General features: G+C 44.0%; 1 protein-coding gene across 6 annotated transcripts in view; it reads right to left on the bottom strand.

Annotated features, from left to right (window-relative positions):
- CLN6 (CLN6 transmembrane ER protein) overlaps window positions 1-24,918 on the bottom strand; it is a 47,481-nt gene extending 22,563 nt beyond the window's left edge. For 2 of the 6 annotated variants that reach the window (XM_077746552.1, XM_077746597.1), the window contains exons 1-2: window positions 21,796-23,635; window positions 21,600-21,659 (exon numbers count right to left, since the gene is read on the bottom strand). In XM_077746552.1, coding sequence (XP_077602678.1) covers window positions 21,600-21,659; window positions 21,796-21,845 — 110 coding nt within the window. In that variant the 5' untranslated portion in view covers window positions 21,846-23,635. Of the gene's footprint in view, window positions 1-798; window positions 895-21,599; window positions 21,660-21,795; window positions 23,636-23,940; window positions 24,018-24,561 lie in introns of those variants that run through there. The other 4 variants (XM_077746562.1, XM_077746579.1, XM_077746570.1 and 1 more) reach the window with 4 other exon arrangements.

Below are 24,918 nucleotides of genomic sequence, written 5' to 3'. Positions count from 1 at the left end.
CGAACGCTTAACCGACTAAGCCACCCAGGCGCCCCTAAAATCACTTTTGAATTATAATTTACACCCAATGAAATTCTTTCATTCTAAGCACAATTCAATGTGATTTATAGTGTATATTTTCATGTAACCACCACCACAGTCATGATACAGAACAATCGCAGCATCTCAGAAAATTCCTTTGTGTCCCTCTGTAGTCACTCCCTCCTAGCCCCTGACAACCACTGACCTTCTTTATGCCATTACAGTTTTGTCTTTCCTTTTCTCATGTTTCTTTGCTTTTGAGAGAGACAGAGAGCGAGTGGGAGAGGTGCAGACAGCGAGGGAGACAGAATCCCAAGCAGGCTGTGCGCTGTCAGTGCAGGGCCCAACGTGGGGCTCAAACCCATGAAGCGTGAGATCGTGACATGAGCTGAAACCAAGGGTCAGCCACTTCACCAAATGAGCCACCCAGGTGCCCTTACAGTTTTGACTATCCTTACATTCCATATAAATACAAGTCATCTAGCTTTAGCGTGATGCTTTTGAGCTCATTCATGTCATATATATCAAGAGTTCAGTTGTTTTTATTACGGAGCAGAATTCGGTTGTCTGGATGTACCGGTTTGTTAGTCCATGCTCCAGCTGAATATGTACAAGTCTTTGTGAGGACAAACGTTTTCATTTCTCTTAGATAAGTACCTCTTTGGTAAATGGCATAGCTGGGTCAAATTGGAAATATCTAGTTCACCTTATAAGAAACTGCCAACTCTTTCTGAAAGCAGCTGAACTCTGCTTCGCAGAGGAGTTCCGAAAGATTACCTTCTGGACCGTAGGAGAGGCGACCACAGGGATACCATCCTAATGATGAATCAAGTGTTGTGTGCTCAGCTCCAATGGCCTGGAGGGTCCCCATCCCTGCAGTGTGAGAGGGAAGCTCTAAACTGGGTCACTCACCCCCACCCTTGCCCTCATCCCCGCCCCCCTCCCCCTTCCATGATCTTCCTGTGCTGGGCCCTGGTCTGAGTGCCAGGTGCAGAAGCAGGTCAAGGCAGTCTATACATAATGGATGGATGGTCTGGGAATTAAGTTTCCACCCAAAGCAAAAAACCCTAGTTGCCTGACTTTCAATTAACTATTCATTTGTTTGGCTACAAGATCCCCTATTGAACAATGGGCAAGTCATAATTCTAAATGTACCCAGCAGACAAACCTGGATCCCTTTCCTGAGCTGGACAATTAACCAGAACCAGTTCTTAGGTACCCAGTCAATAAACACTTGTCAAGCTGTACCGGGATCCTACACATGGCACTAATATTTTTTGCAACCTTACTGCCCTTGCCCAACTGCTCCGTGGGGACTGTCATTGCTCCTTGACAGATGATTCAACAGATGCCTTTATTTGTGTTTAGAAAAGCATTGGGAGAAAAACCCCAATGGCTTTGTCCTCTTTATAAAAGCAGGGCTGAGATTTTGTATGGGACTTCATTTCTCTTTGGTCAGGTTCTTACGCTCCGTGACTAGGGTCTGAGAATGGGCATCAGGGGCCTTTGATTCACCTGAAATTGTATGCAACATATTTTGAGGATATATTTTTTTTCTTTCATCAGATCCTCAAAGGCCTCTGGGAAAGAGCCTCAAGTTTGAATCACTTCTTTCTTAGTTTCTTTTCTGTTGCCAGCAATGGCATCAAAAGTACTCCACTGACTTTAGAGGAGTGTTCAGAGTTAGAATCATCCTTTTAAAAACTAGCCTGGATCGTCTGCTTTTGGCAGTGTGATGGACTTGAGTCTCGGAAGGGCTCCTTCCCTAAAAAAACAACTGGATCCTGGGAAAAAAACCAAAAAAACAAAAAACTTTTTTTTTAAAAATTTTTCTTAATGTTTTATTTATCTCTAGGAGAGAGAGAGAGAGACAGCGCGAACAGGGGAGGGTCAGAGAGAGAGGGAGTCACAGACTCTGAAATAGGCTCCAGGCTCTGAGCTGGCAGTCAGCACAGAGCCCGACGCGGGGCTTGAACCCACGAACCGCAAGATCATGACCTAAGAGAAAGTCGGACGCTTAACCGACTAAGCCACCCAGGCGCCCCTAAAACAAAAAACTTTTAATATATTGTTGGGTATGCAGGGAGTAGGGGAAATCTCCAAGGTCCCTCAGCACTAAAGTCAATCAAACCAAACATCCCGGACTTGAAGTCAGTAGGGAGCCCTGACTGGAAAGCAAAGGGAAGGGTGGGTGAGCCTGAGGGCAAATGCCCATTTCAGCCGCTACTGGGAAGCCCCCCTTGGACCGGTGACAATGTGAGGGATCTGACTCAAGATTCCACTTTAGCTCAGGTCTCTAAGGGATCGTGTCCTGTCACTGTCTCCACCTTCTGAGGTCTCCTTGGCATTACGGAGAAGCAGAAACTACATTTCCCAGGATCCTCTGCCCTGTGGGATTCAGTGTTGTCTGCAAACCAGAGGCCCTTGTGAGAGGCTGGGAAGGCAGGAGAAAGGGAGAGGGTACAATTCTGCAGAGGCGTTGCAGGCTGACTTTATGGGCAGACGTGAGCTCACAGCAGCTTCTGGGTGTGCTTGAGAAGCCCCAGCGATGTGCTGCAGCTGGAGAGGGTGGGTAGGCGCTTCCAAGAGGCTTCTGAGATCAGAGTGGCCTCGGGGCAAACCTTGAGAGCCACTCCTGTGGGAGCCACAGATGGAAGTCACAGTTGAAGTCCCCTTTCTCTTTACTTCCCTTACTGATCCAATCAATGGTCGTATAAACTTCTCTTACCCTGTATTTGAAACTTAGATACTTGGTGTGCTAATCATGAATTTACGGACTGTCAGCTCCAAATTCACTTACCAATACCTGCTGTGTGACAAAGGGCAACATTCCTTGAGGCATGGTGCCTTACAATGAGCGTGATGTTTTTTCAGTAGGGGGTGCTGGAAGGACATTAGGGGAGGAAGGGGCTTTTGCGGGTTCTGGAACTATACCTCGGCAGGGTAGTATGGATGAGCAGACTTCCGAGAGGTGTTGTGTCCCCACCAGACACCCCGAATGCACAGTCTCAGTGAACTTGCAGCCCCTGTCCAGCCTGGTGATCACCTTCCTGTGGCCCTCTAACATGGACAGTAGTTCTCTGGGCCTCCATCCAGCCATGGTGCCCTCCCTGCTTCTGTGCACCTGTGTGCCTGTCTACCTGTCCCCTGAGAGACGATCACCTGTGCCCCAGAAGGCCATTTCTTCCCTTTCCTAAGACTGAGGACAGGCTCTGACCCAAGCTGCTTTGCAATCCTCTCTGCCATCCAGCGGGCCGCAACCACATCTTCTTCAGTGAGGTCTAAATTTCAGCTTTAGGAAGGGTGCCCCCCTTCAAAGTTTGTGTTCCTTGGGTACATTCCCTCAGCCCTATAGGTTTTTAGATGTCTTACTGTATGAAAATATACATCCACACAAAAAATTATGTGTGAATGTTCATAGCAGTATTCCTCATAATAGCCAAAAGCAGAAACAGCCCAGATTTCCATCAACTACATTTCCATCAGTTTGTTTAGTAAATAAATAAGCAACATTTGGTATATTCATATAATGGACTGTTATTCATCAATAAGAAGGAATGACATACTGATACTTGCTACAACATGTAGCAAAGTATTCCTAAACATTAGGAATATTATGGAATGTCCTGTATAGACAACTCTATAGAGACAGAAAATAAATTAGTGGTTTCTGGGGGATGAGGTGGAGGGAAATTTGTAGTGATTGCTAACTGGCATGGATTTCTTTTTTGGGGTGACAGAAATATTATAGAATTAGATAGTGGTAACTGTATCACAACTTCTGTGAATGTACTAAAAACCAATGAATTCGGGGTGCCTGCGTGGCTTATACAGTAAAGCATCCTACTTCAGCTCAGGTCATGATCTTATGGTTCATGAGTTGGAGCCCCACATTGGGCTCTTTTCTGTCAGCACAGAGCCTGCTCTGGATCCTCTGTCTTCTTCTCTTTCTGCCCCTCTCCCGCTCATGCTCACTCTCTCTCAAAAATAAACAAACATTTTTAAAAAAACACACAATGAGGGCTCCTGGGTGGCTCAGTTGGTTAAATGACTGACTTCAGCTCAGGTCATGATCTCGTGGTTCGTGAGCCCAAGCTCTGCATCGGGCTTGCTACTGTAAGTGCAGAGCTCACTTTGGATCTTCTGGCTCCTCTGGATCCTTTCTGCCCCTCCCCTGCTTGTGCTCTCTCTCTCTGTCTCTGTCTCTCAAAAATAAATAAACATAAAAAATTTAACATAAAACAAAAAACCCCACAAACTTTCAAAGGATGAATCTTATTGTTTGTGAATTATATCTTAATAAGGCTGTCATTTTAAAAAATAAGCAAGGTAAAGAGACTATTGCAAATGACTAGACATGTCCAAAAAAGAAGCAAATGGAATTTAATTGTTGATATTAAAAATTCAGTGGATAGACTAAACAACAGATTAAACAGCTGAATAGTGAATTAGTGAACTGGAAGACATATCTGAGAAAATTACCTAGAATGCTGCACATGGAGTCAAGGAGATGAGAAATATGAAGGAAGGGTTAAGAGAAGGGAGGATGGAATGAGAAGGTCTAACAAATATCCAGTCAGGATCCCAGAGGAAGAGAAAAGGGAGAATAAAGGAGAAGCAGTATTTGAAAAGATAATGATGACAGATTTCCAGAACTGATGAAAGATATGAACCCATGGACAGCAGAAATACAACATACATCAAATAGGTTTAAAAAAAAGGAAAGAAACTCACACCTGGACATTTTGTAGAGAAGCCACAGGGCACTAGGGGCAAAGATCTTAAATTTCTTAAATTCTTTTTTATGTTTTATTTATTTTTTGAGAGCGAGAGAGAGAGAGAGAGAGAGAGAGAGACAGTGTGAGCAGGGGAGGGACAGAGAGAAAGGAAGAGACAGAATCCGAAGACAGGCTACAGGCTCTGTACTAGCTAGAGCCCAATGTGGGGTTTGAACCCATGAACCACAAGATCATGACCTGACCTGAAGTTGGACGCTCAACTGACTGAGCCACCCAGGTGCCCCAAGGCAAAGATCTTAAAAGCAGCTAAAGGGAAAAGATAAATTATCTACAAAGAAAGAATAATTTAGATGGTGACAGCAACCATCAATCAAATTTAGATTTAGATTCAGCAACAATGAATCTATAAGATAGAAAAATACCTTCAAAGTATAAGAAAAAATAACCATCAACCCAGAATTGTGTACCCAGCACAACTATCTTTCAAGAATGAGTGTGAAATAGAAACATACAGGTGTACCAAGGATATTTTTAGGAAAAAAACAGAATTTTACCGTGAACAGAGTTTCTCTAAAACAACTTCTAGAAGATGTACTTCAGGAAGAAGGAAAATGATCCTAGAAGGAAGGTTTAAAAATGCAAGAATAAATTGAGAGCAAATAAGTTCATAAAAGTTAGCAAATGTGTAGATAATTGCAAACAAACACTGTCTGCGTAAATCTACTAATGAAAGATGATGATGGTATATGATACGTGGGCTTGACAAGGGATGGGAACAAAGGATGGTAATAATGATGCATAGGTGAGGGGAGGGGAGGGGAGGCTGATGGGAGTCAAGTGTACTTCCTTGTAGAAGAGAAGGTTCAGGTACTGATTCACTTCAGACTTTGTTAAATGTGCATGGTAAAATTTCAAAGGTAATCACTAAACACAGAGAAAGTATAACTTCCACACCAGTAGAAGAGAAGACAGAATAAGAAAGAAAAAAATCCAACAATTCAATTTAGGGGAAAAAGGGGAGAAAAAAGAAATTTAGAAAAGAACAAGTAGAAAGTACAATGATGGTAGAAATGGAAACACCATCAGTAACCACCAGAAGTATAAGTAGACTAAACAATCCATTAAAAGACTGATTCTTAGACCTAGATTTATAAAACTTTAGACATACCTATGGTTGCCTGGCTGACTCAGTGGGTATAGCATGTGACTCTTGATCCCAGGGTTGTGAGTTCAAGCCCCACATTAGGCATATAACTCACCTAAACAAACAAACTTAGACACACTTAAAGTAAAAGGACACAGAAAGGATGAATATAAAATGATGAAAAAAGATATACCAGTTATATACTAACTGAAAGAGAGAAGGTGTAATTATATTGATATTAGACAAAATAGAGTATAAGGCAAAAAGTATTACCAGGGCCTTTTATCATTATAATGATAAAAGGTTTAAATCATTAAAAAGATATAATAGTTCTAAAGTTGTCAGTACCTGTTAAAATAGCACCCAAATATATAAAATAAAAATTTATCAAACTATGGAGAGAAACTGGCTAATCCTCTAATAGAGTTTTTGATTATTGATAGGTCAAGAAAGATTTGAGTGATACAGTCAAGCAGGCCAACTTAGTGGATGTTTACAAATTTCTCTGCATCCATTCATTAAGGAATAGACATTATTTTCAAGTACACACGGAACATTTCTTAATATATTTTATTTTATTTTATTTTTTAAATATTTTTATTTCTAGGAGAGAGAGAGAGACAGCATGAGCAGGGGAGGGTCAGAGAGAGAGGCAGACACAGACTCTGAAATAGGCTCCAGGCTCTGAGCTGGCAGTCAGCACAGAGCCCAACGTGGGGCTCGAACCCACCAACCGCGAGATCATGACCTAAGCGAAAGTCGGACGCTTAACCGACTAAGCCACCCAGGCGCCCCTTCTTAATATATTTTAAATGTCTTTATTTTTGAGAGAGAGAGACAGACAGAGCGTGAGTGGGGGAGGGGCAGAGAAAGAGAGGGAGACACAGAATCTGAAGCACGCTCCAGGCTCTGTGCTGACAGCTAGGGCTAGAACTCACACACTGTGAGATCATGACCTGAGCTGAAGTCAGCCTGAGACACCCAGGTGGCCCCCACCTAGAACATTTCTAAACATGACCACATACAAGACCATAAAGGTACTTTCAACACATTTCAACTCATATGGCTTACATAAACCACGTTTTATGACCTATGATCATAGATCTAAGTTATGCAATTAAACTAGAAGTCTGCAACAGAAAGAAAAATGACACACATCCCCCAGTTTTGGAAATTAATTAGAAAGTGCACTTCTAAATAAGTTATGGGTAGAGAAAGAATTCATCATAGAAATTGAACATTGTATAGAGACAAGTATATGATATGTGGTAAAAATTCTACATATCAAAACTGGTGGATGTAGCAAAAATGGTAAGTATAGGGAAATTTACAGCTTTAGATGCTTACAGTGGGGAAAAAAAGACTGAAAACTAGTGAGCTAGAGGAAAGAGGAGAGGAGGGGAAAGAAAGGAAAGAGGAGGGGCATCTGGGTGGCTCAGTCAGTTGAGCGTCTGACTTTTGATTTTGGCTCAGGTCATGATCTCACAGTTCATGGGTTTGAGCCCCGCGTTGGGGACACTGACAGTGCAGAGCCTGCTTGGAATTCTTGATCTCTCTCTCTCTCTCTCTCTGCCCGTCCCCCACTGATGCATGCTACTCTCTCTCTCTGAAAAAATAAAAAAAATAAAATTAAAAAATAAAGGAAAGAGGAAAAGAGAAAAGAAAAAAAACCCAGTAGAATAAACTCAAAACACAGGGAAGAAATAAAGATAAGAGCAAAAATTAATGCCCTGGATAGCAAATGTACACTAGAGATGATGAACAAGCCAAGAGCAGATAAAATAAGACCCTCTGGTAAGATTCATTCAGAAAGAGGGTAGTAGCATGCATAAGTAGGCAATAATAGAAATAAAGAACAAAAGAAAGGGACAAATACAGAAGAGGTTAGAAAGATAAGACAAACATATCATGGATAACATTACATCAGTGAATTTGAAAACTTATTAGAAAGGGAAACATTTCTATATATATTTAAAATTTTTTTCATTTCGGGGCGCCTGGGTGGCTTAGTCGGTTAAGCGTCCGACTTTCGCTTGGGTCATGATCTCGCAGTTCATGGGTTCAAGCCCCGCGTTGGGCTCTGTGCTGACTGCCAGCTCAGAGCCTGGAGCCTATTTCAGAGTCTGTATCTCCCTCTCTCTCTGACCCTCCCCTGCTCACGCTGTCTCTCTCTCTCTCCTAGAAATAAATAAAAATATTTAAAAAAAAAATTTTTTTTCATTTCTTTATGTAATCTCTATACCCAACGTGGGGCTCGAACTCACAACTCCGAGATCAAGAGCTGCACACTTCTCCAACTGAGCCAGGCAGGCACCCCCAAAGGGAAACAATTCTAGAAAAATACAATTTGTCAGAGCACTAACAAGAAAGGCTGAGTTTCCAATGGTATTAAAGAAATTGAATCAGCGGCTTTAAAAAAAAAAATGAAGCTTAGCTGGTTTTTAGGCAATTCCTAGCAGGTTTTCATACGATAAATTACTCTAATTTTATACCAACTCTTACAAAGAATATCAAAAGAAGCAATACTCCCCAACTCAAATGAGGTTAGTATAACATTGAAACAGAATCAATCAAGGACTGTATGAGGGCGAAAATAACGGACCAGAATCCCTCCTAAACATAGACGGAAATGTTATAAACACAATATTAGCAAATCAACTCCAACAGTGTATGATAAAGATAATTCATCATGACTAAGCTGGATTTATCCCAAGAATATTAAGATGGTTTAACACTGAAACCCATGACTTTAATTCACCATGTTAATGGCTTAAAGAAGTTAGATGATTATCTATCTCAGTGGAAGTAGTAAAGGCATTCAGTAAAAGTCAACATCCAATCATGCAAAAAGCTCTTAGTAAAGGAAGAATAAAATGAAACTTCCTAACATTAAAATGTTATCTTAAAAAAGCCTACAGTAGTCATCATTCTTAATAGTGAATCATTGAAAGCTACTGTTCCTTTAAGAGCAGAACAAGAGGTCTGCTCAACAGGGCAAGTATAGGACAGATAGAAAGAAGGATGGGGCGCCTGGGTGGCTTAGTCGGTTAAGCGTCCGACTTTCGCTTAGGTCATGATCTCGCGGTTCGTGGGTTCGAGCCCCGCGTCGGGCTCTGTGCTGACTGCCAGCTCAGAGCCTGGAGCCTGTTTCAGAGTCTGTGTCTCCCTCTCTCTCTGACCCTCCCCTGTTCACGCTGTCTCTCTCTATCCTAAAAATAAAAAAAATAATAATAATAATAAAAAAAAAGAGAAAGAAGGAAACAATACAGCCATTATTTGCAGCTAATGTATTGTATATGTAGCAAACTAAAAGAATCTACAAATTAGATTATTTGAATTAATTGTTAGACTTGTAAATTGGTACAACTGCGAAAAACACTGGCAATATTTTGTAAAGTTGAACTAGATATATTACAGAGAAATTCTTGCACATGCATAATATTCATTGCTGTGCCGTTTACAACAGCAAAACATTTGGAGACCGCCAAATGTCCACCGATGGGAGACTGTATAAATCAAAAAGCGATATATTTACATAGTGAACGAACTACAGCTACACACATAGCCTGGTCAAATACAATGTATGAAAAAGGCAAGTTGCAGAAAACTACGTAAAGTCATGATACCACAGGGGCACCTGGGTGGCTCAGTCACTTGAACATCTGACCTTTGATTTTGGCTCAGGTCATGATCTCATGGTTTGTGGGTTCGAGCCCCACATTGGGCTCTTTGCTGACAGTGTGGAGCCTGCTTGGGGTTCTCTCTATTCCTCCTTCTCTGCCCTTCCCCTGCTCACATGCTTGCTCGTGCTCTCTCTCTCTCTCTCTCATAATAAAGAAATAAACTTAAAAAAATAAAGTCATGTTACCAAATATATAAAGCTCAAACAAGTAAACTAAATAATATTTTGTTTAGGGATGCATATACATATGATAAATCTACAGATTTTTAAAAATTTTTTAAAAAGTGGTCAACATAAAATTCAAACTAGAGTTATTTCTGGTGGGGAGGCGGGTCAAGACATGAAAGAGGCGTAGAGGTGGAGGCATCAATAGGTAACATTCTAGTTCTTCAACTGAATGGTGGGTCTCCAGGAGTTTATTTTATGTTGCATTTATTCTTTTGATGTGTCAAATACCAGACATGAAGCTTTTTACAGACAGGCCTGTAGTTACCCTCCTTCACCACTACATGACAGGCTAGTCCGTCAGTAAAGTAACTCCTGAAAGGAAAAGGCTGGCGAAAGGCAGTGTTCTTGCGGCAATTACCCTACAGGGTGATGCTCAGAGTGTGTACGGCTCAGGTGCACAGTACTCTGGCTGGCATCTTGAAGCCAGGTGGCCAGGTTTTGTTTTGTCCTTCCTTTCTTGCCTGCTTCTGTAACCATTTTACAGACTTAAAAGTGTATCTGCTTCAATGTTGATTTTGATTTCTCAGAATTTTCCGAGACTTCCCAAGGCGTTCACTCCTAAGTGAACAACATGGAGCATGAAATTGATTACTTGGCCTCCTTCATGGCAACTGACACATCTAATTGCCCCTTCTGTGTTTATTGATCTGGAGCTATGTTGTTCAGCACTAGCAGTAGAACCACTGTGTAATGAATTTCTGGATGACACTGTTATATACAGGGATATTTACATTTTCATTAACAATGTTAAAATAGCAACACAATAGTCAGCAGAAACACTCACAGAAATTCTGCTGCCGCACAGCTGCTTCATGTGATGTAACTGACAAACGTTAGTGGATGTTTGTTTTAGCGGCCAATGTTATACCACCAGCGGCAACAGCCCAGAGCAGGCCCCAGCCACCCGCTCGTTTTCATTCTCTGGACCTGCCCTGTCCACTACATCAGCCACTGGCCACACACGTGGCCATTGAGTGCTTGGAATGTGATGTGCCCTAAATGTAAAATAACTCTGAATTTTGATGACTTGGTATGAAAAAAAAAGGTGCCTGTTAATAATTGTTCATACTGATTACCTGTGGAAATGATTATGTTTTAGACATGTTAAATAAAATGTACTATTAAAGTTAATTTCATCTGTTTTCTTTTACTTTTTTAAATGTATGTTTTTGAGAGAGAGACAGAGCATGAGCAAAGTGGGGTGTGGGGGGGGGAGGCAGAGAGAGAGAGAGGGAGACACAGAATCCAAGGCTCCAGGCTCTGAGCTGTCAGCACAGAGTGGGGCTTGAACTTGTGAACTGCGAGATCATGACCTGAGTGGAAGTCAGTCGCTGAACGGAGCCGCCCAGCTGCCTCTCCTTTTACTGTTTCATGTGGTCACTAGAAATTTTAAAATGACGTACTACGTGGCTCACAATGTGGCTCATATTGTTATTTCCACTGGGCAGCACTACTTGAGATTTTGCCACTGATGCTTGTGCATACAGAGCTGGCTTCATGGTGTGTGGCCATTGCAGTAGCCCGGCTCTCCACCTGCTGCCACCTTAGCCCAGGGCAGGGTCTGGGGCAAGGTCGTGGGGAAGGGCGGGGGGGGTGTGCGGCAGTGGCCATCCATTCCCAGGGCTGGCAGCTCCAGGTGTCTGGCCCATTCCAATCCAGGGGTGCAGCGCGATTGGCGCCCCACAGAGGTGACAGTACCGTTGGGAGTTGCCTGTCTGCCTGGTTTGGGCAGCAGGGCCTTTAGGGAGGCAAGACAACCAGCCAGGATGTGGCACCATGGTGGGCGGCTGGCGGGAGCACGCAGGTCTGGACTGGAAAAGGAAGTGTGCCCTAGTCTGGCTTTGAGCTTGGTGGGAAGGTGGGGGGAGGGGATCTTCCTCCTTCCCAAACTTCCTCAGTCTCTTCTGGACTGCTCAATGCACTCCCTAGAGATAAGCCACACAATGAAAACTGTGCAATTTCTGATTCCACATGTGAATTAAATACTATGATATTTGCATTTAAAACTGGCACTGCACAGAGGGCCTGGGTGGCTCACTTGGTTAAGCATCTGACTTCAGCTCAGGTCATGATCCAACAGTTCCTGAGTTGGAGTCCCTCATCGGGTGAGCTGGAGCCCTGCTTCTAGTGAACACAGGCCCCATTCCTGGTGAGCCCCACTTCTGTCTGTCTGTCTCTCTCTGACTTGCTCTCTCTTTCTCAAAAATAGAAAACAAACAACCCCTACCAAAACTGGCACTGCACAAGACAAAGAATGGTAAAATTCATGCTAATAATTTAAATCTTAAATTTTTCTTTACAGTTTTAAACAGCTGAACAAAGCTTTTAATGTGTAATTGTAAAACATCGTATCACATGAGATTTACCACTGAAACCATTTTAACTGTGCAGCTTAGGAGCTGTACAATATATTCCTATTGTAAACCAGTGTCTCCAATTTTAGTATCTGTGCTGTGGGAGCGAGCAGTGTGCAGCGAGGCCCCAGAACTTTCTCATCTTGCAAAACTGGAACCCTACACCCATTCAACAGTGACTTTCTTCCATCTCTTCCTCCTGCTAGGCATGGCAACTGCCATTCTGCTTTCTGTTTCTATGAGTTTGGCTGAAATCATATAGCACTTGTCTTTTTGTGACTGGCTATGTCACTTAGCATAACGTTCTTAAGGATCATCTATGTGGTGGTATGTGTCAGAATGGCCTTCCTTGTTAAGATCGAATAATTTTCCACTGTATGTATATACCACATGCTCGTTACCCATTCATACATCCCAGAACATGTGGGTAACGTTGTCATGAACATGGATGTACAAATATCTCTTTCTAAATGTTGGCTAAAACAAACAAAGCTACAATGCATATCTTCATACACAATCACTTTGCACACATGTGAGTATATCTGTAGGTTATGCTCTTCAAGGTAAAATTGTTGGGTCAAAGGAAATGTACATTTTATACTTTGTTAAATATTGCCAAACTGCTGTCCACAGAGGCTGAACCATTTTGCATAGCTTCACCAACACTGTATGTTTTCAAACTTTGAACAAAATGATAGATTAGAAGTGGAATTTTCATCAATAAGAATAAGTGGAAACATGTAAAATATGTGTAAGTCCATGAATTTGTAATGGCACCATAAAAACTCCCAAATTTTAGGGGCATCAATCTCAGTCAGTTAAGCATTGGACTCCTAATTTCAGCTCAGGTCACAGTCTTACAATTCATGAGTCTGAGCCCTGTGTCTGGCTCTGCACTGACAGTGAGGAGCCTGCTTGGGATTCTCTCTCTCCCTCTCTCTACCCCTCCCCTGCTCCTGATCTCTCTCACTCTCAAAAATAAATAAATAAACATTAAAACACACACACACAAGAAACCTCTCACATTTTCAAAGTTCGCTTTTGAAGGATGCCAGGGAAACAATCGAAAACAAATGAAAACAAAAGGAAGGAAGCAATGTGACCTGCCTTTTCTTTCTTTTTTAAAAAAAAAATTTTTAATGTTTATTTATTTTTGAGAGACAGAGGGAGACAGAGTGCAAGCTGGGGAGGGGCAGAGAGAGGGGGAGACACAGAATCTGAAGCAGGCTCCAGGCTCTGAGCTGTCAGCACAGAGCCCAACACGGGACTCAAACCCACGAATCGTGAGATTGTGACCTGAGCCGAAGTCAGAGGCTTAACTGACTGAACCGCCCAAGTCCCCCCTGCTTTTTCTAGGTAAACTGTACATCAGGATAGCCAAGTAGTTGGAGAGAGGAAATTTCTCTTTATAAAAGTATTCTCACTGTTAAATGGAGAAGGAAGAATGTAGCCACTGAAAAACCACACAAAGACAATGATCACTGATGATTGCAAAAGAGATAAAGTGAGGAAGAGATGGCTAGACATTCTGGGGCCCCGATAGTAGATCATTGCTCTGTCTCTGAACTCTACTTGCCTAACATCTAAACTTGGATCTGATCAAGTCACCAGGTCTACCTGCCAACTACCAAGTGACAGAAAAAATAGGGATAAGAACACGTTAAGCGAAATATCAGGGGGATGCGATCGGCAAAATCCAGACCCTAGGAAACTCAAGTGACCTAATTTCTTCTATAAATAAATTAGAAGAAAAAAAAGAGGGAGGAAAGATCTCTAAATTAAAATAAATTTAAGGTTCATAGCAGCCAAGTGCAATACATGGGCATTTTAAAATTTTGACTTAAATAAGCAAACTAAAATGTGGTATTATTTATGAGATAGTGGGAATTTGAACCCTGATTCGATATTTAATTATATTAAGAAATTATTGTTGATTAAAAAAATTTTTTAATGTTTATTTATTTTTGAGAGAGAGAGAGAGAGAACCTAAGCGGGAGAGGAGCAGAGAGAGAGGCAGAATTTGAAGCAGGCTCCAGACTCTGAACTGTCAGCATAGTGCCTGACGTGGGGCTCGAACTCACAGACTGCGAGATCATGACCTGAGCCGAAGTTAGATGCTTAACTGACTGAGCCACCCAGATGCCCCAAGAAGTTATTGTTAATCTTAAGTCACTATGATATTGTGCTGTTTTATTACATGATGTCTTAGATATTAGAATACTATTTTCTAGACTTGTGGCATTATGGTTAGGTTAAAAAATCTTGTCTTCTAAAGATATGCTAAAATAATTATTGATGAAGTGATACATTTGAGATTTGTTTCAAAATGACACAGTGGGAGTGTGTGCGGGATGGGGTGTGGAGGAACCAAATTGACTGAGTTTATGATGAATCTGGGTGATGCATGCTCTACAATTCTCTGCATTTTTGTTCATGTTTGAATTTTTTCAAGAGAGCTTATTTCAAAAAGAGAATGTAAAGAGAGTAATTAGAAACAATAGGTACATATTGTTCTTTGTAAGAATTTTAGTGTAAAAAAGGAGCAAAGAGGAAAAAGAATCAATAGCTACGAGTCAAGGGAAGGTGTTTTTCTGCCCAACATGAGGCTTGAGATCAAGAGATCTCAAGCTCTACCAACTGAACCAGCCATGCATCCCAACAGAAGGTTTTTTCTTTTATTTGAGAGAGAGAGAGAAAGAATGCACAAGACGAGGTGAGGGGCAGAGAGGGAGAGAGAATCTTAAGCAGAGTCCATGCTCAGTGCAGAGTCTGATGTGGGGCTTGATCCCATGACCTTCGGATCATGACCTGAGCTGAAATCAAGAGTCGCACATTTAGCTGACTGACCCACNTTTTTTTTTTTTTTTTTTTTTTTTTTTTTTTTTTTTTTAAAGCAGGCAATAGTAAGGGCCCCTGGGTGGCTCAGTCAGTTGAGCATCCGAATTCTGCTCAGGTCATGATCACATGGTTGGTGGGTTCAAGCGTTGCATCAGGCTCTGTGCTGACAGCTCAGAGCCTGGAAGCCTGCTTCAGATTCTGTGTCTCCCTCTCTCTGTACCAATCCCCCTCTCATGCTCTGTCTGTCTCTCTCTCTCAAAAATACATAAACGATTTAAAAAAATGTTTAAAAAGCATGCAATCTTAACAGAGGCAAGTATTAAAACAGTATGTATTAATACGCTTTGAATACAAATATATGGAAAGCAAACTAATTCCACATCTGGGACTAGAAGATTTAGCCCCCACCCATGGCAAACTCACAGTATGGAAAGGATAGAGGGCAAAAACAGGCAAAAGTAGGCAGGCCTCCACTTTTGTGAGAAAAGGGATTTCAGATAAGAAGTTGGGCTTGTTGCGTAAGAACGGACACCACCCATATCAACATGACACACAACCGTTCCAGAAAATCCTTGCCCAGGAAGATAAATGGATTAATTGCTAGCTCAAGAAATTAATTTATCAGGGCAAATAGGTTGCTCATCAGGGACAGGACAGGTGACTGCTGTCCTATCGAGACCACAGACAGCACATACAGGCAAAGAGTTCACCATAATGACAAAGGCTATTTATCAAGACTTGTGTTAAGACCCCTGCTTCTCTGGGTCTGTGAATGCTAAACTGTGCCCAATCTCCATCAATTTCTTGCTTTGAAAAACCACCTTAAATCATGTGAGCCCAGACCCCCAAAATCCTACAAACCTCCTTTCTCGAAATCCCCTTTCTAAGATACTACCAGATCACGATCAAGCTGTTACTCTCCCTTGCTGCAGGAAATACCCAATAGCCTTACTCTGCTTGATCAACAGATTTTGCTGGTGTTCTTTTGGGGAGTTGGCAGCACACAAGATCTGTGAACTCAAGTGAGAAAAAAAAACCCTGACATTTATTTAACTGAAATTCAGTATTTCCTTCAACTATGAATATAAGCAACAAATCACAGTGACTGTGGCCATGTCACAATAACAATTATGACCGTCTGTCACCAGGTCTGCATTTACAGCTGTTGCATATATCTCATTTATGCTCACCACTACTTTGAAATTAATGTGGAGTTAGGGCCGTGAAGTCTCTGAGATTTTGCCAATGTACAAGCTACCAAGTCAGCTTGCCGCAGTTTCGTGGATCATGGCAGAAGTCACAAAACTCCTGGATCCGAGATGAAAAGATTTTATTACTCACAACAAAAGGGGTAGAGCCAGAGTGTCAGTGTATTTGTGCGGCTTCCCTAATTTCTATTTCCCCAAGGCATGCCCGGCCAGGTCACAGGAGCCCAGGTAGCAGATTTTGTTAAAAGACATGAGTTTAGGGCCCAAGGCCCTGCAGTTTCTGAGCAAGCAACAAATGTAGCAAGCAGCAAATAAACTAGTCTGGTTGCCTAAGTGACCAGCTACTGATGCTGCTCAGAATTGAGCAACGGATAAGCCCTGTAGTCTGGCACACTCAGCAAGAATGTACAGGGTCACTCAGGACTCCTGTGGACTGCCTCTTCAACATGCAGTACTAGACCTTGGTATTAATGCGTTTATAAGGGAGCAGACACAGGGGGTCTTGGCTGGCTCAGTCAGCAGAGCATACGACTCTTTTTTTTAAATGTGTATTTACTTTTGAGGGGGTGGGTGGAGAGGAGCAGAGATAGAGACACAGAATCTGAAGCAGGCTCCAGGCTCTGAGCTGTCAGCACAGAGCCCGACGTGGGGCCTGAACTCACGAACCGTGAGATCAGGACCTGAGCTGAAGTCGGACGCTTAACCAACTGAGCCACCCAGGTGCCCTAGAACATGTGACTCTTGATCTCATGAGTTTGAGCCCCACACGGGGTATAGAGATTGCATAAAATAAAATAACATAAAATAACATAAAATAAAATAAAATAAAGGAGCAGATACATCATCATATCATTTTCCTTTTCTATTTTAATATAACTGGGTTCCTTTTTTATTTTTTGTAATATATGCATATACATACATAATTCTGAGAAGGGGTTGGTGGGCTTCACCAGATTGCCAAAGGAGTCCATGGCACAAATAAGGTCATGAAATGGAAGATTTAAACAAATATTTTCACCAACAAGTATTGCTATGAAAAGAAAATTTTATATAGCTCCATCACTCAGGAAAACCTGCTCTGAACTCTCTTGGTCAAGAAGGCAGAGTGGGAAGGGCCCCGCTGTCAAATCCAGGAGACTAGAGTTTGGCTCTCAGCTCTGTGAATGCCCCACTAGTTAAACTTTTTGTGTTCAGTTCTCATCTGTCATGTGAGATACTTGTCACCTAATGCACTGGCTCATGGCTCGAAACAGACTCGAGAGGCAGACTCTCACACGTTGTCTGTGGGAGTGTAAACTATATTTCCTGGAGAGTAACTTGGCTTTATATACTCAAAAATATTCAAATCCTTTGAGCTAGTAAATCCATTACTAGAAATTTATTATTAGGATATAATCAGATACACACAAAGACATAACTGACAAGATGTTCATGGCAGTATTATTTATAATCGTAGTATTTTTGCAAACATTTTGAATGTCCGATAATTAAAGCAAGGCGCTACAGAAATTGTGGTGCATCTATACTGATAAATGCGGTCGTAGTGAATTGTCAGAGCAGAATATTTTGTAACATTAAGAAATGACTGTGATTTTATGTTAAGTTATGTTATGCAAAACTCTTTGCTGAAAGTGTTATTGCTAGTAGTATGACACATACATATTTGAGATTTTAAAATTTACATTAAAAAATTTCCCCTACATTTCTTTTTTTTTTAATTTTTAATGTTTTATTTATTTTTGAGAGAGAGAAAGAGAGACAGCGTGAGCAGGGGAGGGTCAGAGAGAGAGGGAGACACAGAATCCGAAAACAGGCTCGAGGATCTGAGCTGTCAGCACAGAGTCCCACACAGCACTTGAACCCATGAACCATGAGATCATGACCTAAGCCACAGTCGGACGCTTAACTGACTGAGCCACCCAGGCGCCCCTTCCCTATGTTTCTCTCTCTCTTTTTTTAAAATGTTTTATTTTATTTCTAGGAGAGAGAGAGAGAGACAGCGTGAGCAGGGGAGGGTCAGAGAAAGAGGTAGTCACAGACTCTGAAACAGGCTCCAGGCTCTGAGCTGGCAGTCAGCACAGAGCTCGATGCGAGGCTCGAACCCACGAACCGCGAGATCATGACCTAAGCGAAAGTTGGACGCTTAACCGACTAAGCCACCCAGGCGCCCCCCTATGTTTCTCAATAAGCATATGGTGCTTTGTAATAAGAAAAGCAAAGTATTTGAAAAAACCACTCAAAGTTAAGGTTGTTTGTGTGAAAGTGCTTTGACGCTCATATTGTGTGACATAAATGTGAAATGTTATTAGTGTTTCTCTGGGGAGTTAGAAGCACAGTTGGCTTCACGTGTAAATCAATACATTTGACGACATGGCAGATAAATTGGTCAGTGGGCGGCCATGTTTTGTGCAGCTCTGGAGCAGGTGGGCTCCCTCTGCTTGCTCCTCCTCCCCTCCCCCTGCAGCCCCGACTTGTGCTCCTGTTTTTCTTCCTCTCCACACACCATCCAGCCCTCCTTCCTCTGAACGAAGCTGTCTGGTCTTGTCTCCTGGGCTGAATCATGCCTCAGAAACGGAAAAAGCCCCAAGGCCAGGGCCTGTCTGGCTTGAAGAGCCGGGGCTCAATTTTGAGTGTGACATCAAAGTGCATAATGAGGGTTGCATTGCAGACTGCAGGCTAGAGGGCAGGCGTGGGTGGTGCCACGGTTGTAGGCTCATGGGCTGTGGCCCTGATGGAATGCTGAAGCCGTATGGCCAGAGATCGGTGAGGAAAAGGCTGCTTTTCCTGCGGTGTGATTTGAGGGCATCCTGTGGTCCCCCTCACCCCCGAAGGCTGTGGTGCCAACTCACTGTCCTCTGCTCCTGAAATCTCCAACTTTAATGAAGGCTCCTGTTGAAATGTATTCAGGTCATCTGGGGCAGCAACCTAACCTAATCCTAGGATTGAAGCTCTGGAATCAGGTAGACCTATTACATTTGGNCTATAAATGACGACAAAGAGCACTTACATACAGCAAGCATATGACAGGCACAGTTCTAGGTACCTTTCTTATATCAACTCACTGGATGTATACAACAACCTTAATAGGCACCTGCTGTTATTTATCATCACACCCGTTTTACAGATTGGAAAACTGCAGCCTGCTTGGTTAATGAACTTGCTCAAGGTCCCACAGGGCCGGCAGCAGGATGAACCAGTATGGCTCCAGAGTCTATGTTTCTAAGAGCCATGTGGGGAGCCTCACTGTGAGATGGGACAACAATAGTAACTATGATTTATTAGGAGCTTACTCAGTGCCAAGCACTATGCTAAATGCCACTCAGGAATTTCTCATCTGTTCAACTCAATGCCTGGAGGAGGCAGGGACTATTGTTCTGTGCTAACATCCACCTGTAGGACACTGTATACAAAGACCTCTGTTAAAGGCGGGGCCTTTACAGGTTGTTACAGTGTGGACGACCTAAGATGTGTCCATAAATACATGTCATTCGTGGTAGACTCAGAGCTTCATGGAGCTGGAAGAGAGCTCAGAGATGATCTGGTTTACACTCATTTTTACTGATGACAAGAACTGACTTGCTTTGTTTACTCCCAGAGAGTTTGGGAGAGGATCCAGTGAGATGACAATTAGCAACACTTACTGAGTTTGCTTGCTGTGTGTGTGTGTGTGTGTGTGTGTGTGTGTTTATTTCATTCAACCCTCACAACAACCAGATAGGAGAGGCACTATCATTATCCTCATTTCACAAATAAAGGAACAGCTGTGGAGAAGTTAATAAGCAACGTGTCCCACGTCACAGAGCTAGCATGTGGCAGAGCTGGGGTGCTGGAAAAGTAGATTCCAGAGCTTGGCGCTGACCCACCATGCTCTGTGCCGCCCTACTTACAGAAGGCGGTTAAAAGCCGAGGAGGGGGAGGGTGGATCAGGTGGATTAGAAAGTGCTTTGTAGGCTACGAAGTGCTATACAGACTCAGGTTAGTATCAGAAAGAAGTAAGGGTCCCAAGAGAAGTATAAACTGGTATAAGGCTCAGGACAAAGCCAAGGCTGATCTCTTTGCTTCGGATTTGGACCCGTGTTCCTAAGTAGGAGTGAGGAACCACTCTGAGTGGGGGCCACTCAGAGGGGGATAAATGGAGGCACAGAAAGTTGGTAGCAAGGACAGAGGTAGGAGGTGAGATAGCTTGAGTTCAAGCCCTGATGTTTTACCACCCTCTGATTACGAGGCCATGGGTAAGCGATCTCTATCTCAGTTTCCTCATCTGAAGAATGGGAATGATGATAATAGTATGTCGTCAGAGGTTTATGCAAAATGGACACGCCAATTTCTTTAAAGTGTTTACTCTAATGCCTGGGCACCCAGTAAGCACTCAGTAAGAGCTAGCATTGTTATTTCTGTTACTATTATCCCAGATACCTGATGGCTGTCTTGAATCAGGGAGGAGTGGCGTTAGAAGAAAGCAGATATATATCTACTGCCATCTACTCTTGGTAAATCTAAGTCTGCTGGGGTGAACTGGTTTGCAAAACAACGCAGACTAACTTCCCACTTTCCCACCTTAGGCTTTGTCTTCGAGAATCTGCTTTTCAGGGAAAGGTAAGGAGAGGGAGGAAGACAGGGAGAGGCCAATGGGTCACCGGGCCTCTGGACTGAGAAGGGTCATCAGTGGTTTCTTGGTGGTCACATTCACTGATTTCTTTCTTTCTTTCTTTTTTTTAATTGAAAAAAATTTTTAATGTTTTATTTATTTCTGAGAGAGAGACAGCGTGAGCAGGGGAGGGTCAGAGAGAGAGGGAGACACAGAATCCAGAGACAGGCTCCAGGCTCTGAGCTAGCTGTCAGCACAGAGCCTGACACGGGGCTTGAACCCATGAACCGTGAGATCATGACCTCAGCTGAAGTAGGACACTTAACTGACTGAGCCACCTATGGGCCCCCACATTCACTGATTTCTGACATCTTCCCTCTGTACCTCTGTTAGAATTTCTGAATTCCTGTTAATTAGCCTCCTCACCCCTTTGCATAGTGTGGATTTACTTTCTTTTTTTAAAAAATTAATGTATTTATTTTGAGAGAGAGTGTGAGTGAGGGAGGGGCAGAGAGAGAGAGGGTAAGAGAGAGAATCCCAAGCAGGCTCTGTGCAGATAGGCTCAAACTCATGAAACATGCCAGATCATGACCTGGGCCGAAATCAAGAGTCGGACGCTTAACTGACTGAGCCACCCAGGTGCCCCTATGGATTTACTTTCCCTTCTCAGAAGTAATGCATTCTTGCAGGGAACATGCAGATGGGTGGGAAGTCTTTTCTCTGAACAGATTAATAGAAGGATAGAAGGATGACAGTCGGGTGGGAACTAGGGAGAATGGAAAGTAGTATGTACTGACCGGCACTCCTTTGCAGGGCCAGGCTGGGTGAAAGAGCTCCACGTTGCTATCATGCCAGCACTGCAAGGAAAGAAAATTAACTCCATTGTAGAGCTCTGTCCAAGGCCACAGCTAGCCCATGGAGAAGGGGGTCCAACCCAGATCTATTCAATGCCAAGGGTCACCCTTGATACAAAATCTGAGAAACTCCACTGACTCAGAGTTATAAGGCCAAGTCAACCCGGCTTGGGGAAAGGACTGCCCCATGGAGGGAAGGCATAGTTCATTCTGTTCGCAGACCTCCTCCCAAATCCCCAGAAGATGAAGCGCTGGAGGTCAGTTCTGTCCTTGCTCCAGGTAGAAGATTGCAATTTGTTGTCACCAGGAAATTCATCTCCATCACGATGTTACTACTTGTGGTTATATTTAACTATCTGTCCAGTTGCTCAGTAGCTTTTGGTCGTGGGGGCGGGGAATAGGTCAGAGGCACAAGGAACTATTTCTGGGCTCTGGCCTTTGGGAAAGCAGCCTTGTCCTGTTTACACATCTTCTCTCCAGATTTGCACAACACGACCACAGAAATGTCACCATCCAAGCCCAGGTAAATAGTGGCAACCAAATAGTCTCCAGTTAGCCAATGGCTATTGAGCAACCAAGGTAGCCCAGAACCCTACACTAGTCAACTATGATACATATAGAAGAAAAGAGCAGCGTCAGACTCCTGACCTTGGACTGTTGGAGAAGAAGCATACTCCTATCTGGGGGAGGAGTTCCCACAGTGCAAGTTGCGAGCCCCTCTCTCACATGACTCCTAGGCCGGGCACCCCTCCTAGAAACCACCCAGGAATACCACCAAACTGAGGTGTCAGCGCTAGCACGAACCCTAGTTTTTCTTGCTAGGATGAGAGGAGGAAGAAGGTAGTCTCTTACTCAGCAATGAATAATAGATGGATGAATCAGGTCTCCTCCAGAAAACAAAACTGAAGGGAAGACGGGGCCTGTGTCTGGGTCACCTTCTTCAAAAAGTCAGGTGGGGGAAAAATGATGTAGGGCAAGAGGCTGGCCTTGGAGAAGAGAAGGGATGAGGAGACTGGTTGCTCTACAGAGCTCGGGAGGGGAATCAGTTGGAAGGGAGCCCCCAGGTCACACACCTGAATATGTCACTGTCAAGTCCCCAGAAGGCAAAAAGCCTGGATCAGCCTGTCAGGAACTGGATATTTGGCCAGTCCTGAACCCCTAGAACCAACCTGCTTCCCCCTCTTTTCCACCAGCTATTTCGGACTCCACCAGTGGAACGTCATCTTCAGCCCTCATTTTCTTTCTTTTTTTTTTAAACTTTTAATGTTTATTTATTTTTGAGAGAGACAGAGTGGGAGCAGGGGAGGGGCAGAGAGAGAGACACACACACAAAATCCAAAGCAGGCTCCGGGCACAGAGCACAACTCAGGGCTTGAACCTGGGAACCTTGAGATCATGACCTGAGCTGAAGTCAGATGCTCAACTGACAGAGCCACCCAGGTGTCCTTGGAGGAGAGGGTGTGAGAAGTGGTCAAACCCCACCAATAGCTCTGTAACTGAGAGGAGGCCTTCACCAACTGGGATTGGAATAGGGGCTCAAATAAAATATATAAAGCTTGTTGACCCCAGTGTGGTCCCTGGGGACAAGTACATGTATTTGTTCTTTCTCTGTGATAGATACTGTCCTTTGCGGGATCAGGGTGGCAGGAGAAGAAACTTCCCTATTGAGCTTGCACATTTTGTGACTGCCCCTGGGAGCTTCATCATCCTCCGACCATCCTAATTCAAGACCTTTCTTCTTAAACGGTCTTCCTGCTTCCTATTGCCTGCTAGAGTTTATTCTCTATATAGCAGCCAGAGAGATCTTTAAATAACATAAATCATGGGGCTTCTGTGTGGCTCAGTCTGTTAACGTCTGACTTCCGCTCAAGTCATGATCTCACGGTCTGTGAGTGTGAGCCCTGCATTGGGCTCTCTGCTGTCAGTACAGAGCCCGCTTGGGATCCTCTGTCCCCCTTTCTATCTATCCCTCCCCTGCTCATTCTCTTTCTCTCAAAATAAATAAACTTTAAAAAACACCATAAATCACTGTCTTGTCACTTTCTTGTTTAAAACTGGTCAAATGCCCCTATCACATTTACGAGTAGAATTTAAACAGTTCGGGACGGGTGACTGAGTCCCACCATGACCTGCACCAGCTGACTTCGCTTTCCATCGTTCTTCCTCCGGCCCATTCTGCTGCCGCCACACGCACCTTTGTTTCTGGGCTCACCAAGCCTCCGACCTCCTCAGGGCTTTGGTACTAGCTTTCCCCTTTGCCCAGAATACCCTTTGTTCTTCTTACCTTTCCTGGAGGACTTGTCTGACCACTCAAAGGATTAGCCAGATGAGCCGACTGGCCCCACCCCGCCCCCATCACTCTATTTGCTTCACAGCAAATGGTAATACTAACTCAACCAGTCTTGGCCAGCATTTGTTTACTCGTTCATTGTCTCTCTTCCCCACAACACAAGCCCCAGAAGGAAAGGGCTGTGTTTATCTTGTCTATCACTGAATCGCTAGTGCCAAGCAGAACCTGGCACACAGTAGATCCCTAGTATTCGTTAGATAAATGGGCTTTTCAAATCCGAACAATCTTGAGAGGTCTGTGAGAAAACGGACGTTCTGTCAGGCTCGGGCTCAGAGTGCTGGTGGGTCTGAATACAGACGTCGCCCTCCTTCCAGACACCGCGTCCCTTTTCCACCGCGGAGGCAGCCCCCCTACCCCTTCTCACACACTTAATCCCCCTCTCCTGGAGGCATAGGCCGGGATTCCAATCCTGTCTCCGAGCCTGGTGCCAAGCTCCCAAGTCCTCTCACGTTTCTGGGGCTCACAGACGCCACCCTTTACTTAAAATGGACCCCGTCGGGTGCGTGCAACCCCCCTTTCCCGGGCCCCCAATCAGGGCAGAGAGAAGTCCCGCACCTTCTACGGTAAAACGGGGCGGGCCCCCTAGCCCACCGGTGGTACGGCCTCAGCTCCCCGACTCGGTCCCCCTTCCTGTTAGGGAGCCCCTGCGCCGCGTGGGGGCGAGGAGGAGGCTCCAGGCGTCAAGGGCAACGAGGACATTCAGGCCCGAATTGGGGACGGGCCGCCGTAGCGCAGTAGAACCTTTCTTCAGCGAGGCCTCGTTTGCCGGCCGGGCGGCTTTGGAGGAGACACACGGCTTAACCGTCCCTCCCGCTCGCACCCTCCCCCTCCCGGCCCAGTGTGCGGAGGCGCGCCTTCCTGCCCGCCCCGGGTCCGGGGGCTGCTGCCGCGGCGCGTTCCGCCTCGTTCCGG

Source organism: Crocuta crocuta, unplaced genomic scaffold (genome assembly GCF_008692635.1).
Source record: "Crocuta crocuta isolate KB4526 unplaced genomic scaffold, BGI_CrCroc_1.0 scaffold130, whole genome shotgun sequence".
Classification (NCBI taxonomy): Eukaryota; Metazoa; Chordata; class Mammalia; order Carnivora; family Hyaenidae; genus Crocuta; species Crocuta crocuta.
The sequence above is the reverse complement of the archived record's forward strand: the minus strand, read 5'-3'. Positions and strand labels throughout refer to the sequence as shown.